Here is an 18,892-nt window from a genome sequence, read left to right as displayed (position 1 = left end):
TGCACTCACAAGGCAGACTTAAAATTCTATGTAGGTTAATGTTTGCCCTTCTCCCATCTGTGCTGCTGCCAGATAAAAACACCACACATTATCTAGCTAGCTAAGACACGTTAACAGCATTATAGTTTCATATATGTGCCCCTGAAAGTTCAAGCTCAGACAGTTGAATAAATAAACAAAATGATCACAGTTGTGTGGAGAGCAAACAATTGTTTGTGGAAGCCCACAGTGTCTGCCCGGCCAAAACATGTACTCCTGTCTCCCAACATATGGGCACAACCAAAGCCCCTCTCCTACTGATTCGCACATAATTGTCTGGTGACAGCTGCTCTGTCAAGTCAGACCATAACTAGCAAACTACTTTTTCACCTTCATGTATTTTGAACATAACTATTTCTTTTACATCTAATACTTCCATGCATCTATAAATAAAAACAGTGGTTCCAGTACACAATAACACAACTTCACTGGGCTACTAATTAATGATTGGAAATGTCCACATATAGCCATGTTCTCTAATCTACTTGGTTTGCTACAAAATCGTGCAACTAAGTGCTATTTCCTTTCTTGTAATGAACAAATGGATACTAGGAATCATTTGAAGCAAAATGTCAGCACACTAGAAGTGCTCGAGACAACTGACGCCTGCATTGAACTGGTTCCTCAATGACACTCCTGAGCTGGGCCTTTCACTGGCCTTCTTTAAATCACCAAATTAGCGAATCATCCTCGATAAGAATCTCATTATGACATTACAAGTCAAATCTGCTGTCTAATGAGTGCTAACTGTTGGGTCTATGACATTGAAAAGTTTCAAATCTAGCCTGCCTCACAGGATGTCAAGGGTTATAAGCGGCTATGAATGTTCTAGCCCCATGATCCCCCTGTAGTTTGATCTATATTTGTTCTTCTCTGCCTTTTCTTTAACACTTGAGGGAGTAAACCCCAAAGTTTATTGCTTTTAAAGTAACTATATTTGATGGTTTGGACCCTCGCTGAAGAGAGCAGCATGTCACCAAAGGTGTTCAAAATCAACAAAACTGACCTGAGGGAGGATTCAATTTATGTTTTAGAGGGTGCATTGAAGCAAAAGGTGGAACAATGCTTACCACGGTAATGAGCATTATGCTCTAGGAAATTAATAATTGTACATTTTTAAAACTGCAGTTGTGATTTTACAGGTGAATGATGAAAGTTAGAACTACAAGGTCTACTCTACAATAGGAGACTAGAAAGAGATGAAGGGCTCTTAAGTCCAAGTTACATAGCTAATAGTCTAGGTCTGCTGGAATGCAGCTATAGAACGTTTAATTTTTTTATTTATTTGTGTTTGTTTAAGGGACACATTGGTAGATTATGTCAGCTGTAGCACATAAGCTGCAAATGCTCCCTGATCATTCAGACCCTTGATTAGACAATCATCTACAGAGAGGTAGTGGCTTGGACCACTAAATACAATTTCAATAGACGCCTGTGATTCTGGTGAACAAGTCCTTCAAAGGTACAAATGTTGCCCATATTAAAACAAAAAGTGTTGTGGGCTATAAAATGGTACTAAACACCATGCCAAACACACAAAACACTGAGAGGGGAATTATGTAGATCCATTTGCAACGTAAAAAGGGAATGGTTCTTCATTCAGAGTGCAAACAGCCTCCACCACAAGAAGTCTGATAGTGGAGATAGATTTGTGTGTGATTTGAAGACCACCTATCATTAACCAAACCAATAGGCAATCCCTAAGCATTCCAACACACAAAGTTAAGATGTACAGCAAGGGATACACATTGATGTATTATAGACTCTTGAACTTTTTGACCTCTGAAAATATCTAAAAGAAGTATTAGCAATCCTCCTTTTTGGCTTAAAAGTAGCATGATTAGAGAACAATGGTTTGCGACTCCTCTAAGAAGAGCTTTATGGAGTCCCAGGAGGTTTAGTAATCTTTAAGAAGTTTTGGAAGTTTTTTTGGATCCCTCTGAGCTTTTTACTATGTTGACAGTGGGAAAATGGTGGGACTGTGGGATGAGATGCCAAAAACTCTTATTCAGTGTTCAGTACTATAAAACTCAATTTCATTTGGGTTCAGTGGCAGAAGAAGAGTAATATATGTTAATAATTGCAGCGCCCAAATGTTCTAGGATGAGCATGTGGTCTTAAGTTAGTTTCATTGAGAAAAAGAAAAAGTGGTGGATGGAATGCTTGAATTAATTGCAGCCTGTGGTAATTACTCTGCACTACATTCTAGTCCTTTGTTATTATTCACTGTGCCACTACAGAGATCAACCATATGCAAATTAGTTTTGGCTCTGCCCTAAAAGGTCAGTACGTTCTCAACGGCTAGGCCACAGCTCATGTGCACATGAACACAATCAATGAACAATATACATGTGTTTCCTTTGGTGGCCTTCATCAGTACCTTGATCCCTTGGGCACAGCCAACATGGATGCATGCATATGTCATATCGTCCCTCAAGGAGACTTACTAAGACAAACAATGAGTAGAAATGCTTGAATGAATCTGAATCTCCAGCAATTAATTTGGGTGGGTTATATTCTATAGTTTTGGTGAACCAGTACAGACTGGGACCAATAATATGCAGATAACTTTGGAATGTCCAGTTTAGAGTGGGATCATGCCAGAACTGTTAGGGCACATCTTCTCAGGGGCTCCGACCTCCTCTGTTCAGAGCTCACTAGGTTTGTTCTCTCTAAACATGGGATAAAACTACTGTGTGCCAGTCACAGAAACCTGTGTGATGGAGACAGATATTTGGTGAATTCCAAAGTTCAGTGGTTTTTTGTAATGAAAGGGAGGCATACCAGTGAGGAATATTAATCCATAGGTTTACACAACTGTTAATTTATTATTATTCGAGCATTAGTGTATGCACTTTTGAATACAATCGCTCCTCTCATTTTACAGTCCAATTTCTCTCCTTCCCACCAGCTAACGATGGTAAGAAAGTTTCTGGAGAGATCAGAAAATGAACAGTAACCAGGTAGGATTTAACCCTGTGCACAATCTTCTTGAGAGGAGTGCTCTGGCATGGTCGCGTTTGTGACGGGTCCCTTCCATTCCTGATTTATCTTTTTAAGCCACTGGCTTACCAGTAAAAAAATGAATTAGCATTACAGATATGACTCGTACAGTAACACTGCTACATTTAGGCCGCAAGAGTGAGCTCCCTTATGGAGTCAACACAACTGGGTGCTAGATTGCAACACATGATCTCAAAAAGGCTGCATTGCTAGGTTTGGTGGGCAGCATGAATGACAAAATATATTTTAGCTTGGGGCCCTGTAAATCCTCGCTGAAGAAGTGGACTATAAGCCATTGTGACTTTTAGCTAGTGAACTGCCTAGCCTACATAGAGTCCAGAATAAGACCCCTCTCCCGCGTCCTTGGACACTCAGATCATTACCTGTCTTGGGCTTCTCCTTGATGGGGGTCAGGTACCCCTCTTCGTCCACCTCAGCTAGAGGGCTGTGCTCGGGTACAAAGATGGTGGGGTCAGCACTGTACCGCTGGGTTCCTGGGTCATCCGGTATGCAGCGCTGCACTACCTGCTTCCGCAGAGTTCCATTGCAGCATGTGTCCTCACAGAGATCTGCCACAGCGCCCTGGGGCGGGGGCACTTCAGGACCAGGGCAACTGGCTGCTCTATATGAGATAGGCACTCCCTCTTGCTTGGCATACCCGCCATCTCGATACATGAACTGATTCTGTAGCAGGAGATAAGAAAGATAATAAGAAATAGTCATTTAAAAAAATGTGTTCTATTTTCATAATAAACATTTTTATTTTTCTTGTTCTTTTGTTTTTTAATTGTTTTTTTTTTTATAGCAAGACAGCTGGAAAATGTATACGTGTTACCCGAGGATCACTAATCAATACATCAGCAGCACATTTTAACATTTAATTATGTGAGAACCACGGAGTTGTTAAGCCAACATATTTTACAGCGTCCAATAAAATAAGTACATTACCACAAAATAATTAGAAACTAATCCTAAGGAGAAGGAAAGCCTTTTTGGAGAGGGACAGGTGTGCAAGGGGCTAAGATGAGAAGACAGAAAGAGGGTTAGAGTTTAACTCAATAAGTAGAAAGAAGAAATAGAAAAGGCACAGGAAAGAAAATGAGTTGATGATACACAAGTTACTATGCCAAAAAGGACTTAGGCAAAAGAAGATTAAGGGAGTCATAATATTTCGGAAAAATGTGGAGAAAGAAAAAGCATTATGAAGAAGAAATTCCAAGTGGTTCAAAGTGTATGTAAGAGTGCATTTTAAGAAGCAACATAAGGTGAGAAGAAGCAAAATGCAGATTTAGGGATAAAGAGGCAAGCCGGGAAGGAATAACAATAGCGGCTAGAAGAAAGGCTTACATTTAGAGCAAGAGGAAGAGCCAGAAGAAGGGGGGGCAGATAAAGCATAAGTGAGAATGACAAGCAGAATTAAAGTATGAATAATACATAGACAAGAGGGGAAAAGAGAAAGAAAAGAAGAATGAAGGCCAGAGCATTTGAATAGCACAAAGGAAAAAGGCAATAAAAAGAGGGAGCAATGATAACTATTTGTCTACTCACACATGAACTTGCTTGACCCATACAACCAACACATCCGTCTCTCTCCATCTACTTAGCTCATCTTACCCTACTATCAGCCACACCCACCCTTCACAGAGTTACTTTATTTTCCTAAGCAAAAACCCTAATAACTTTATATAATCTGATAATGGTTTTTACAGTATTGTGGCACCATTTCAAGCTAGCCAAACCACGTGAGCAAGTTGCAAAAATTACAAAGAAAGCAAGTGGGCCAAAATATTGAAAATGAGTATGGCGAATTAAGAACAGTAAAAATTACCAACAAAGCGAGCCTAAAATCTTGTAAACGGAGCAAGTGAGTTTATGAATTGCGAGTGAGGATAATACGTAAGTGACAAGAGTTGTGAATCGATTAAATGAATTAAATGGCACAGAGAACCCAGATCGAAAGCCTAGCAGCTGACGAGGCAAAGGCAAACTTAAACACAATTTCCTTTCCACTCCCACTCAATTCTTGCCACTAGGAAATTCCCAAGTTGAGCTTTTCTTTGGACTTTTGATGTGCGATTTAACGCTGCAACCCAATCAAAAAAACCTGGAATACAAGTGTTTCTTCAAGTTCTTACCACAACAAAAGTTATGTGTGTAAAACCAAGACTGCCCAGTTGAACCAGCAAGGATGTACATGGAGATTCGTGAATGCCTGATCCATGCCAGATTGCCAGATTATCCAGGAGAGATACCCTCACTATGCCTACAAGGAATCTGAACCAAGCTCCTTCACATGGGCAATGGCTATTCTGAAAACCTGGGATTGGATCTAATTAAACTGGACCTGTGTTCTGATCTAATGCTATTCTTGTATGTTACACATTCAATGGTACTAAGTACGACTTGTTTGTCTATGGCCACATGCTGTTTGCAGGGCCTTATTGGGAACTAAAAGCAACTAAAAGCCGCCCTGGTAAATTTGCTCAAGCCAGCCCGGTTATGTAATGTTATTTTATGTTGATTTGTATAGCGTACTAATCACCCAAGATGGTACCCAGGCAATTGGGCAAGGTGTTTCGGTGTGTGGTCCCAAGGTGCTTATATGAAGAGCCAAATCTTCAGCTTCTTGCGGAACTCAGTAAGTGAGGAAGAGGCTCTGATGTGTTGAAGGAGGTCATTCCCTGACTTCGGTGCTATGGAGGAGAATGAGCGACCTCCAGTTTCTCTTTTACGGATGCAGGTAATGTCTGCGGGTGAGAGAGAGTCAGAGCGTAGTTGGCTGGTGGGATGGTGAAAGAGTATGCAGCTGTTTAGGAATTCTGGTCCTGTGTTGTGTAGGGCTTCGTATGTGTGCGTGAGATGTGTGAATTGGATTTGCTTGTGAATGGAGAGCTAGTGGAGCTTCCTAAGTTGGGGTATGATGTTAGTGTGGTAAAGGAGGTTGAGCCTTGCGGCTCCATTCTGGATGGTCTGTGTAGGAGATGTTTGGAGATTCTGGCATGGAAAGTTTTGCTGTAGTCCAGCCTGCTGGTGATGAGTGCTAGTGCGAGGGCCAGTCTGGTGTTCTGACGCAACCATTTTAAGATCTTCTGTAGCTTGTGCAGGATGTGGAAAGCAGGAGATGCACACTGCCTTGATTTCAGCCATTATGTTGAGCTTGTCATCTATGATGATCCCTAGATTTTTTGTTCGTCTGTGGGTGTTGGTCCTAGCTCTAAAGGCCACCAGGTGGAATCCCATGGGGAGGTCCTGTAGCCAAAGACCTGTATTTTGGTCTGGTTGAAGTTGAGCTTCAGGCAGTTGCTTTGCATCCAATCTGATACCATGGTCATGCCATTGAAGAAGTAGTTTCTGGTGGTGTTTATCACAATGTGTTGGATGTCATCAGCATAAGTGATAAGTGACATCTTGTGATTGGATAATGTTGGTGAGCAGTGTCATGTATATGTTGAAAAGATTGGGGCTGAGGCCGATCCCCTTGGGACACTGCATATCAGTTTCTTGATCTCTGATGTGAAGGGTGGCAGCCTAACCCACTGGGTTCTTCCTGTAAGGAAGGAACCAACCCATTTGACAGTGTATCCTTGTTTGCCAATCTTGTGGAGTCTTCTGATGAGGGTGTTGTTGGAGACATTGTTGAAGGCTTTGAAGAGGTCAAGCAGGATGAGAGACGCTGTCTCTCCTTGGTTGAAGATGTTATGAATGTTATCGGTGGCAATGATGAGTGCTGTGGTTTCATCTGGGAAACTGAGGGACGTGATGGAGGTTTTTGATGATGTGGGTCAGGGTGGTGCTGATTGGTGATGTTGCCAGGTTGTAGATGTGGTGGAGGCATGCATCATTTGGGGTTCTAGAGTTGATGGTCTGCATGATTGCTGCTGTGTCGTTTCTGGTAAGGGTCGTCCATTCGGTCAGGTGGTCGTCTTGATTGGTGGTGGTTTTGTTAGCGATGTGTTCTCTGGGGTTGCGTTGGTTTGCAAAGTTGTAGTAGATGTTTGTGATTTTGCTATGAAATAAGTTGAATATGTTGTTACAGAGTTGTTGGGAGGCAGCAAAATTGTTGACAATTGCCACTGTTTCTTTGAGGCCATGTTGGATTCTGCAGCACATACACACATCCAGCAAAGTGCAGGATTAATCACACGCTGGCAGTGCCAATTGTTCTGGCTTCATAGGAATGTTGTTTGGTTAGGTGAAGCATTACAATGAAATAACATGCTAATGGATATGTATTTGTGTGGAAGCAAGGCCTGTAGAATAATATTGGGGCAGGTTAATAATTCAGGTGACAGTTGCACTGCTAAACCAGAGCTAAACATCCATATAGGGTAAAGGCTGCCCTTCTCCCATCTGTGCTGCTGCCAAAGAAAAACAACATACATGATCTAGTTATCTAAGGCACTTCATTAGCATTGCAATGTAATATGTGTGCTCCTGAAAGTTCAAGCTCAGGCAGATGGATAAATAAAATGATCACAGCTGTGTGGAGGACAAGCAATTTTTTGTGAAAGCACACAACTTTTGATCAATCAAAACATGTTGTCCTGGCTCCCAACATGTCGGCAGAGATGAAGTCGCTCTTTCATGTTTGATACATAATTGTTTGGCGACAGCTGTCAAGTCAGACCATAAAAGGTGTGCATCTGATTAGATATTTACAAATAGTGCTTGAAATGGACAGAAGAAAGCACTGCTATTCACTATCTCTGAATAACTGTTTGCTACTAAGAAGCACTTGTACACTCTATTTGAAGGTATTGCAGCCCTGCTAAGAAGTGCTGGTACTCTCAGCACCTGACACCATCTGTCTGTTTAAAGTAGTCCTTACACATGCCTAGCTGTATAGCTGATATTAAGCCAACACTCCCATGTCAGTGAGAACAGTCTCTTCTCATGCTAATTAGTGTAATGTGGTAGTCATTGTTCACTATTTCGAGTCAAGGTCCTGGGGCGCCACCCATGCACCCCAATTCACTGTTATGAGCAAAACAGAAGGGATAGGAATGAGAAGAGGAGAGAGGAAGAAGGTGAACTTTAGACCTCAGTGGGAACACTGAACTTGGCAGCAGGGACCTCAGTACAACTAGTAAAGCAGGTGCAGTGGCACTGGTACCCAAGAGGCCATTTTGTTGCCAGACATGGGACAGGAGGTCGCACTTGTTTTCGCTAAGACCAATGACACTCTTGCTGATTCCCAGCCTGGCAGGCCACTCGAGATGGGATTTGAAGGGCAGTTGTTTCCAAGTCTTGTTACAACATGACAGCTTGGACAAATACAGTATCAGTCAATAGGTTGATTATACATACAAATACATATTAACATTGATTTGTTTATCTTAGCTGTTGCTCACCAATATATGTATCTAAAGTGACTTGATCGTTTTTAAAATATTACAATTGACTCTGCCCCTTTCCCTGTGTCTGCAGGCTCAGGGGATGGGCATTCCCATCCATCAGAGTGGGCCTTGTCAGGAAACACACTATGTCTGAGTCACAGAGGGTAAAACAGCAAACAACAGCTCCATAATTTACATCAGAATAGGGCACTGCGGTTTCTAGCGGTGCCGGGTTACATTGGGAAACAGTGCCAAGCAGGAATTGTTTAAAAACATTTAAAATGTGACACAGCAGTCCAGTTAATGGCTAACTGCCTTTACAAAGTTATGGAACAGTGCTTGCCATTTAATCCCTTTTTTCAGCCCTATTTCATGACCACCCAGGAAAAGTTACCCCGTTAGGTGGAAGAGAATGTTATAATCCTTATTTCCATGTGGAGCTAAAACTGAAGACTACACACAAAAACAAGCTTTTCATGAACTCATTATACATGCAGAAAGGCAGTACCAATGTAAATCTTTGTCAAATGCACAATGTGCTGTCTTCCTGGTCAGCGTTCAACAACAAATAATGGGCTGCATGAACTGGATGGAGAATGTGCAATATTTAGTAATGTTCTGAAGTATATCAGGGAGGAACATAGGGACCCGGTGATTCACAGGTCCTCTCAGAAAACCTCTGCATCACCTTGTGGTCAAAAGATCATTAATGCAACACTGGGAAATTTCCCCAGACAATAACCAAAATTATAAAAGCAGTATTATATTTCTACAGGCGAAGAAGTAGGGGTGGGCAATTAATTCCACTCCACTGGCAGAGTTTGTGGAGTTTTCCCCACTCTGCGTGGAGTTTCAAAAAACCCTGCGAAGTGACACAGAGTTTTTTCTCTTGCTCGTTAATGTTCAGTTGGTGAGTGCGCAGGAAATCACTAATTTGGCGAGCACCAGCGAGATTTCTAAACGCGAGCGGTAGGCTGCGACCACTCGCGATGAGAAAGCTGACACTCCTGTTGAGGAAGCTGCTGCTCAAGTAGAAAATCTATTTGAGTGGCAAAAAGAAGTTAGCGCCCTCTGGCGCTCCGCGTGATGCCGTTCGCACTGATTTCACAGCGTGGGAGAAACTCCCATGATGAAAATCAGTGCGAACAGTGCACCTTACCCAAACTCTGCTGCTCGTGGAACTCCGTGTAGTGCAGCAGAGTTTTTTCGGCACTTCATGGAGTTCCGTGTAGCAGAACTCCGCAAACTCCGCCCGGGCATAGCAAAAAGGCTCATCTGATAGCAGGTTATGCAAATCAACATTACGTTTCATCACTGACCTTTTCTTTCTATAAAATTCTAAATATCTTGGAGAGATCCATGTTTATAATTCTGTGTTTAATTCTTGGAGAGATCCATGTTTATAAATCTTTACACTATAACATGGCAATGTTGCAACGGCGGTTTCTAATTAATCACACACCCCATTTGTTTTCCTTTACATCTTCACACACCTAACATATGCTTCATTAAAATAAATGACTTAATTTGTGTTGCAGTGTTTAGTTCAAATCGCTTATAAACATGTTTTCTCTAGAGTACACCCACCGTTTCTGTATTTGTTTGATTGTGTTTTAAGGCGGTTGGGTTACTAAAACTCTTACTCCCTTTATGTGGGCTATGTCTTGTGTTTTCTCTTAGAAGTGTATTTGTATGCTGGAGATTCTATATGACAGAATGCTTGGGGACTGCAGTAAAGTAATTCAGATAAATGTTCTTTGAAATACTATTCATGCTATGTTAGAATAACATTATTTGCTACTGGTATCCATTGATGTCACTAAACTGTGGTTAACGTGAGTGGTACTGAAGAATTAACCTAGATTTGGATTATATCTTGAAATAAGTAACAGCCTTTCTCATTCATGAATACCTCTTGAGACTCTTATGAAAAGAGTTTTCTTAGTGAAATGGCATAAACAAAGTTTTGCCAAAGTCAGAATGCTTTGAGGCAATAATATATGGAGATGAGAAGATGAATGAAGCCACCAGCTAGAAACATATGTATCTTCATCATTTCCAAGATTCCAAAGGATGGCAACTGGTCTCAATGGAAGGACAGAATATATAAAGCTGACTCTGCATCCCCATCTAAGATTCTTCTGAGAAAGGCACTAAGGAACGCACATTGATGGCCTGGCCCCTGGCCAAATATTGACCTCCTTAAGGTCCAAGCATCCCAAATGTGAATTCTACTGATTGCACTAAAGAGCTACACAACAAAGCCAATGAAAAATCATTTAACAAGGATTGTGTCCCCAACATCAATGATCATCACATCTTTTAAAGGGTATCATTTGGGGCACTGCAAGTGGTGCAGCTATAAACCTAAAAGCAGTACTTGCACCCCTGTTGATAGTCTGCCATCTCATAGTGTGTGTGCCAATGTCAATTCTAAGTAGCCTGGCACCTCCTCAAACTGAATACATACGTTTAACTGTAGGGTCATGGCAGAATTGGGGGTCTGAATTAGGCAGTCAGTTTCTCTATAATATTCACAGAAAGCGGACCTGTGTGCCCTTTACCTCGGGGCCTTGAGAGACGAACTTTGCTTTCATTGAATCAACAGTGTGGCCTCTCATCCCATCACCGAGTTGGTGTCATGTGTAAATTGTATGCCACTGCATACACCTCTCAAGTGATTTTCTAAGTGCCTTTTAACTACCACTTGACTGCGCCCACTTTAGCTTAAAAAGGAACAAGCGGGGCACTTTGGGAACTTCCAACTGCTTGCTGATTGGCGTTCATACAATTTAGTTTTTGATTACTGTTTTCGATCTGTCTAGTTATGCATTTCATTGATTAGTGCCAATGACCAAATGGGTGTTAATTGGTTGATGAAGTACCTTGTGATGAGCTTTGACTCCACTAATAAGAAGTATCAGCATGGAACAGTGTGGAAAGACTGGTTCATTCTGTTGTAATGACAACAACGTGTTCTTTATGTAGCACGTTTATCCAGATTGTTTTTATGTAGAATGTTTTTTAATATATTTTTTGCCCAAATTAATCTGGCTTTCATAACTGCCAAAGGGTCTCATGTCAAGTGTCGGACATTAAGTCATTTCAGCCTCTTAAGTCAAATGAACCCTGCATTCCAGGAAATGTAGTATTGTTTTACCATTACACATATGACCTTAAAAATCCAATTATTCGAAGATGTCTCCCAGGACAAGGGCTACTTGACATCTATCTGAATACCTCATTAGCCTTGGACGGATGAAGACTTTTGTGCCATTCTATTCTTCACTTACACTTATTATAGTGCAGCGTTGGCTCATTACTGGGGTCTTGATTCCAGGCGTGGTCTGCGAGTGGTGGGTTTAACCAAAAGAGCAGAGTGAGATGGTCTAGCTTGGACCCGAACATGTAACCCCATAGTCGCAATTAGATATCAACTGTGAATGCTTCAACTAATGAGTTGTATCAATGATAAACAAATAACTAGCATAAGGAAGCACATGAATGTATTCCTATCTAGTTGGCTGGATAGAATCATTTCTAGGTGAATACAGCAAATACAGAGTAGCATAGACTGTAAAACTGACATAGTTCCATTAAAGTGATGGCTAAGATAAGGGCACGCCATAACTAGCGATAACATCATTGCACAGAATCTATGGTAAATAGTCCCACATATATTTTCGTGGGCTGGAGTTCTTTGAAAGGCACTTCAGGGTGTGACTGGCCAAGTATTTAGCCCTTTGTATGGTGATGCCCTTTTACTGCAAAATAATCTGTGAGCCAGAGCTTAATAAAACAGATTTTATTTTCTCCTCCTTGTGACGTGCTGCAGGCTGTGTGCTGCTGGCTCTGAACTCTTTTCCGAGCCTCTGTGCCTGGCCACCAACTCTCCTCCATCTTGGTTGGTGCAAGGAGTTTTGTACCTGTGAAGTGAACTGTTGGGTGGCATAAGGAATAATCTACTGAAATGCTAGTTACAATACTGAATCCAATGACACAGAGCTCATCAGGCGTTCCATCCAACTCCATGCCAAGGGCATCATCCTATACACTACAAAGGCTCCTCGTCTGGCTACTCCAATTACTCAGGTATTTCATCTCACTCACAACAGGGGTCCTCTTGGCCCCATGGCTCATGACCTAAAATCTATTTCCAACTCATGTTCACCTCATTTTACCCTCATCCCGCTCACCTTGTCAACCACCAGGGCTCAATCTCACAATCTGAAGGAAAAGAATATTCATATGCTTAGTTCATTCTTTATGAAGTGCTATTTTAGATGCTTTATGTTCTTGTGAGTGATAGTTCCTGTGTGGTGGTTGGTGAGAGGGTTGTTTGTTTACTTCAGGCCTAAATGTGCTCAACCCCGATGTTGAGTTATTTTGTGTTTCACTCATTCTCTGTAACATCTCAATATTCAGTAGAGATGCACTCAATGTGCTGTCATTCCTTAGAGTGGGTCTCTCTATCAGTACTCTCGATTGTTCCAGTCTGTCAGTCTCATTTTTAATAGCCAGACATCAATATAGTCTCTCCAAGTAACAGTGTCCAACCTTGTATGGTAGACCAGAAAGAGTGAGGGAAGGTAGGTGGTGTGTGGAGGTAATGCCCACCTTGAGGTGGAGAGAGAGATAGTTGAGAGCCAGAGGGGAGAGGTTTGTGATTTCTGCCAGACGGGGTGAAGGGTGAAGATCAAGACTGTATGAGGGTGTGGAGGGGTGTCATTAAATAGCATTGAAGTGTACAGCAGGAAACTGAATGAGATTTCCTCATATGTCTACATCTGGCATGGTCACCTTCGCCAGTTTAATTGCATGGTACTGCTCTGTTTCACACTTTCTTTATTAAAGTAACATTGGGGTGCACATTTATCTTGTTCTCTATATTAGATTTTTTTCTTGGCATTAAAGGAGACATCTGAATGGAATTTTGTGTGATAGAATTAATGGTCTGCACTCTCAATGGATGACTATGAAGTTATTCAGTAATTTTGCACTGAATTATTTGTTTCCCCTGACTGTAATCAGGTAATGGTCAAATTATGTTACTTTCACAACCTATGTGAATTTAGTGACTCAACACAGATGGTCCCTCCAAAACATCAGTTACTGCATCCCTAACTTATTTTAGTTACTCTATTGTTGCTTTGCATATTTTTGTATGCTGCAGTTATCCTGGGTTGTTAAAAGACAACAGATACATTTACACCCTAAAGTACTTGTCAGTTCATATCATGAAACCTCTCACTAGGTTGCAAACCGTTCCCATTAGCTTCCTCTGTGTAGGACAGTGATAATTACCACTACTGCCTCTAGATCAGTTCAGCAGCGCTTTTTGTTGACCCTCATCTGACACATATTGGGCTGAGCGGAATTCAAGAGTGCTTCAGGAGGTCAGCATTTCAACAAGTTTGTCCCTGTTGGTTTAGGCCCTCGAGGGTCCCCTAGCATGCATGAGAGTGAATTCTTTGAAACCATGGGCCTCATTTACGAGGCCCTAGCTCCACTAAAGCGTCACTTTTTGTAATGCTCCAATGGTGCTGTGCAGTGCACCATACTTACAAGAAGGCATTAAGCCACTTTTTGCAGCTTAACGCTGCCTTGTAAATATGGTCCCTTCACATGCATCACTTAACATGGAAGGGGCATGCAATGGGTGTTGCTGTGGGCGTTCCACCGCAACACCCATTGCATTTTGACACTGCCCCAGATTTACAAGCAATCGTAAACCTGAGACAGTGCCAAAAACTAACGCCACCCAAAGGGTGGTGTTAGCATGGCGCAACAAGGAGACATACTTTTATTTCTCCTTTTTTTGCTGAATGCAGCACACATGGAAAGAGCAAAAAGCCATTCATGATTGGTGTCCCTTCCTGAACATAAACAATCATTAAATTAAATAATGACAATTTGCTTCTTCTACGTGTGCTGCAGAATGCAGCACACATAGAACTAGCAAATTGCAATTAGTGATTATGTGCAAGAAGGGACACCTTCCTGCGCATACACAATCATTCCCTGCAACACAGGCACCCTTGCACCATGGTGCTAAGCAGCTAAATCCAGCACCAGCGCTAGGAGAAACACAGGTGTGCACAGTATTAGTGTAAATACGGGCATCCCTTTGTTTCTGAAGTGACACGGCATGGCACTGCAAATTTTGCCGCAGCGCCGCACCACTTCCTCGTAAAAGAGGCCCTATAAGTTCTTGATTTGGAGTCACTGATGAAATCTTTAGTCATCTGTAAAATGTTAAATGTCTTCTGATTTTATAAGACAGCATTGTAAAGAATGTAAGATTTGTTTCCAAAAATAAAATAGATTGTTCTGCTACATTAAAAATATGTTTGAGAAGCTTGTCAGGATCTTTTTTGAACACTACTCTTTAACTCACAGATGTCAGTGTAGCTCATACATTTACTGAACTATGGAAAAATTATAAGTTTCTAAAAGGCCCAATTGTGATTATTTATTAATGAATTTAGTGTCTGAAGCATTCTGCATGGATTACTTGCACTGTACTCCTTCAGAATCAGTCAAGAAAGAAAAAATCACAAGATGGAACGTAGCTAGGAATATAAGTGGTACTTCAACCACCAGTCACACAATACCACGCAGAAAATGTGCATTTTTGATAGATTCCGAGGAACTAATGCAACAATCGAGAACCTACAATTCAACTAGTCATTTAAGAGTACAAGAAAATACCACAGAAAGTAAAGTAAGAATGACAATACCCAGCTCAGTCTACTACTTTTTCCACCCCAACCACAAATACTTAATTGTCTACCGCTTTCACCCGTGATTTTGGGCGGAAGAAGTTACACGTTCGCATTCGCCTGTCCACCTCCTCCCTGTTGTTGGCGCTGTGCTACTTATAGAAGTGGGGAATTCTGTGGGATCTATGCAGAAGAATCCAGCAGACACCAGTGACAAACATCCAAAGACCAGAACGCTTAATGAGATGATTGTTGATAGAGAAATACTTACTCCTGACATGGGAGTGTAGGCAGGAGGAGGGCTGTGTCCAATGTCACTCTGATAAGAAAGAAAAATGGAACCATGGATGTAAGAATGAAAGGAAGTCAAATGAGCGATATGAACGAGTAAGAAAAGAGTCTAACAAGTTCAACAGTGAAGCCTGACATTCAACCACCAACACAAACCATATCTGGACTAAAAGGAGGCACACCAGCCAGCTAAGCACATCAACAATTAATTAACTCGGCAGACGGCTCCTTCTTTGATTGTCTCTCCTAACTTCGGTCTGTGCCAAAAGTACTGCTCTGTGAAATATACTTTATCCCAACGATAGCAGGAAACCCAGAGGAAAGAATGGAGAGAAAGTCATTTGGAAGGAAACAAAATAGGTGGTGAGAGAGAAAGAAAGACGAGATGGAATGAAGGAAACAGGTGGCTGTAGAAAAAGAGGGAGAGAGTGGGACAAGAGATAATGGTTACATCTGTTTGACATTAGTGCGCTGGAATTTTCATTTTATTGAAACAGGAAATCCTGCAGCAAAACTTATGTTTTCTCCTTTAACATCAGCACAAAAAGAGGAGCATTTTCTATTTTGGGGACATATGCAGATATTACAGGCCATTTTCGCCAAGTAGATACTTGTTCCGCTTCCTGGATTATTATGAAAAAGTGGTTCAATCAGAGGTTATTCTCATATGGAATATTATTCTATACAGACACAATTTGTATTACTTTAAAATTTGATATCCATTTACTTCATACCAAAATCACCACAATTTAAATGTATTTTACAGTCCCAACTAATAAATCCCCCAAAGTATTTTTGAAATATTTAACTTTTCTGAAAGTACTAACTATTTTGTATTCTAAAAACAAATCCCTAATTATTACCACAAATTACTTTTTGAGCCTGCTGTGAAAATCTCAACCACAGTAGTATTAATGAGGTGCATCTTCGCCCTTTATTTTTCAAAATCTTTTCTAGCAAGAAAATTGAAATAAACTGGAAAACGTCCGTGACTTCTAACGTGCTGAAAAGTTATATTGTAGGTCTATTTTTAAAAAACAGAGGCAAGCAATATTTCCCAAATATACTCAACCCCTTTTTCCTTAAGTTACACAGCCACTGAAAAAGTGCCAATTTATGCCTTTTAAACGTGTGTAGAGCTAGACACCTGTTACCCTTTGAAGTACTCTCATGATTAGTGAAGAATACACGGCTGACCTATAATCATGGTCTGTGAACAGCACATTCTATTAAGGGAGTGTTTGAGTGAGCCTCAAAGTCGTGCACAGCGAGAACTGAGGAACGATTCTGCAGTGCCTTGAAGGTTTTAGTTAGATTAAACATGCGTTGTTCAGACTCTAATGTAATTTTGCTCAAATTCCCAATATGTCTGATCTACAGTATGAACGCAGCAAATAATCTTTCATTACAGTTGGGGCTGGTATCACCTTTACAGGTGAATCTGGCTCTTTTAGACTATCAAATCGTCGATGTGTTGTGGGACTAATACAGAGAGACTAATCAATAAAGTAGACTCAAATAGTAGCTTTGAAAGGAGCACATGATTTATTGGATGATTCGTTTTCTACATCACTAACCATAAAGGATTATCTGCAGTTCTATCCGATATGCCAGCACTGTGCAGATCCAAAATGTGCTCATGACTAAGGGATTTCGATACCTGTGTCTAAAGAAAACAGACACTAGGGCGGAACAGATATTTGTGTTTCAAAAAATTATTTAACTAGACTGCAGGGTATAAATCAAAGTGATGCCTTATAGGTTCAGCTGTCAGCGACCCAAATGTGTTTAAGAATTGCCTTCAGGAAACGGAGCGATGGGCAGACAATCTTTTAAAGATTGGGGCCTTGTTTCGAGTTTGGTAGATGCAGGGCATCCTCTCAAATAATCATCTATCCTAATGAGAATGCAAAGACATCAGAGCAATCTGAAGAGGAAGCTGAGGATATCTGCTCTGCTTTGCGGAATGTCCTGCATCTACTAATTTCTAATTCAGGTCCTCAATTCCTCCCAAATCGTATTCCTGTTACTTTCAAACCAAACAATCAATACTATTACCCAAACCTCCATGAAGAAGTTGACTATTGTTAGCATAACATCTATGACTGCCCTGATCCCAAGACATCGTTAGACCCTTCACTTTCCCCAAAAGTGGATGCTCAAAATTTGGTCAGATCTTCCATTTTCCATCCATGAAGTCACATTTGTTCTTTTCTGATTCTCAGCTATTGGTGTTGGCCTTGTTGATGTTTCCTAATGACTCAGGAAATGTCACTATTGTTGGCCTGCTTAATTCTATTCCCCACTCCATTGAGGTATGTACTAAGTGCCATTGCCAGACTGAGTATTGGTGTCTACAGATGCCTTAAACAACTAAAATAACTTCCTCACTGTTTGTATTGCTCACAACGCATTCCTCTCAAACACCTTGTTATCTTGCAGAAAAATTCAAGTCTGTGTCTGAAGCCAGTGCACCATTGATTTGCATTGGTTAAAAGAAATGAAAGTTCATAAAACATCACTCCTGCACATGTTCTTTTCGGCCATGTGTGGTTGCCTGCAAGATTTTCTGGTGTTGTTTCTTTCTATCCTTCCTGAGGCAGTTCAATCCTTAGTTATGCAATACGTTTTACTAATTTTACAATTTTATTTTACCTGGAAAAAGGCTTTTTCCACGCTATGTTGCCTTGATTCTGTGTTCTCTTTACAACATTTGTGCCCAGTTCAAATTCAAAATATTTCTTCCGCAAATAGTAAGATTTGCCAATTTTATCTCCGACAAAAACTACTTTCTGCAGAACTGTCACTATTTTTTCAATACCCTTCATTAATAGTATGAAGTTGACATGACTTTAAAACAAAACTCATGAAATATGAGGATATACAGTATATTGGCCTAATTTCTCACACCCTCTAGGGAAGCCACTGCTGAGTACACATCTATTTCTGAGAGTCTCTGTGATCACTGGGCATTGTTGAACAGAATATCTTTGGGTTTGTTCACAAAGCCCATTAACAGGAGTGAGTACGTAGCTGGTCCGGAAAATAGTAAAACTACAAGACACATCTGTCCTGAATATTCAATGCCTAACACAACCAGCACACATGTAAAGCTTTTGGAACAAGACAGTTAGCAATGAGCTGAAATGAACAATGAGTAATCTACACATTATTTGTTAGAAATACTGTAAGCGTGAATCTTGGATGAAAGCACCTGTTCTCAACAATTTGCTTGAATGACAGAGAGTACTGAAAACTTCCCCCAATCTTTGCCTAATCCCGGCACAAGCCAGGCACCACCTTCACTGTCACTATGTTGAACAAAAAATGTTTTTATGGTCCGGCTTGACAGCAGAGCTATCACGAGACAATTATGTGAGCACCACTAGAGAGAGCCTATGGGACATATTTATAAGCACATAGTGCCACCTTGCGCCACATAAGCGTAATTTAAAAAAAATGCTAATGTGGCCCAACGAGGCCAAAATCCTCGCTACATGC

The 18,892-nt window shown here is 41.0% G+C and overlaps 1 protein-coding gene across 1 annotated transcript in view; it reads right to left on the bottom strand.

Annotated features, from left to right (window-relative positions):
• The window catches only part of ERBB4 (erb-b2 receptor tyrosine kinase 4), a 1,957,545-nt gene that overhangs the window by 3,185 nt on the left and 1,935,468 nt on the right, over positions 1–18,892 (bottom strand). The window contains exon 26 of the mRNA XM_069225651.1: positions 3,426–3,726. Coding sequence (XP_069081752.1) covers positions 3,426–3,726 — 301 coding nt within the window. The remainder of the gene's footprint in view (positions 1–3,425; positions 3,727–18,892) is intronic.

This window comes from Pleurodeles waltl, chromosome 3_1 (genome assembly GCF_031143425.1).
Source record: "Pleurodeles waltl isolate 20211129_DDA chromosome 3_1, aPleWal1.hap1.20221129, whole genome shotgun sequence".
Classification (NCBI taxonomy): Eukaryota; Metazoa; Chordata; class Amphibia; order Caudata; family Salamandridae; genus Pleurodeles; species Pleurodeles waltl.
Note: the sequence above shows the minus strand (reverse complement) of the source record. Positions and strands in the feature narration are given on the sequence as shown.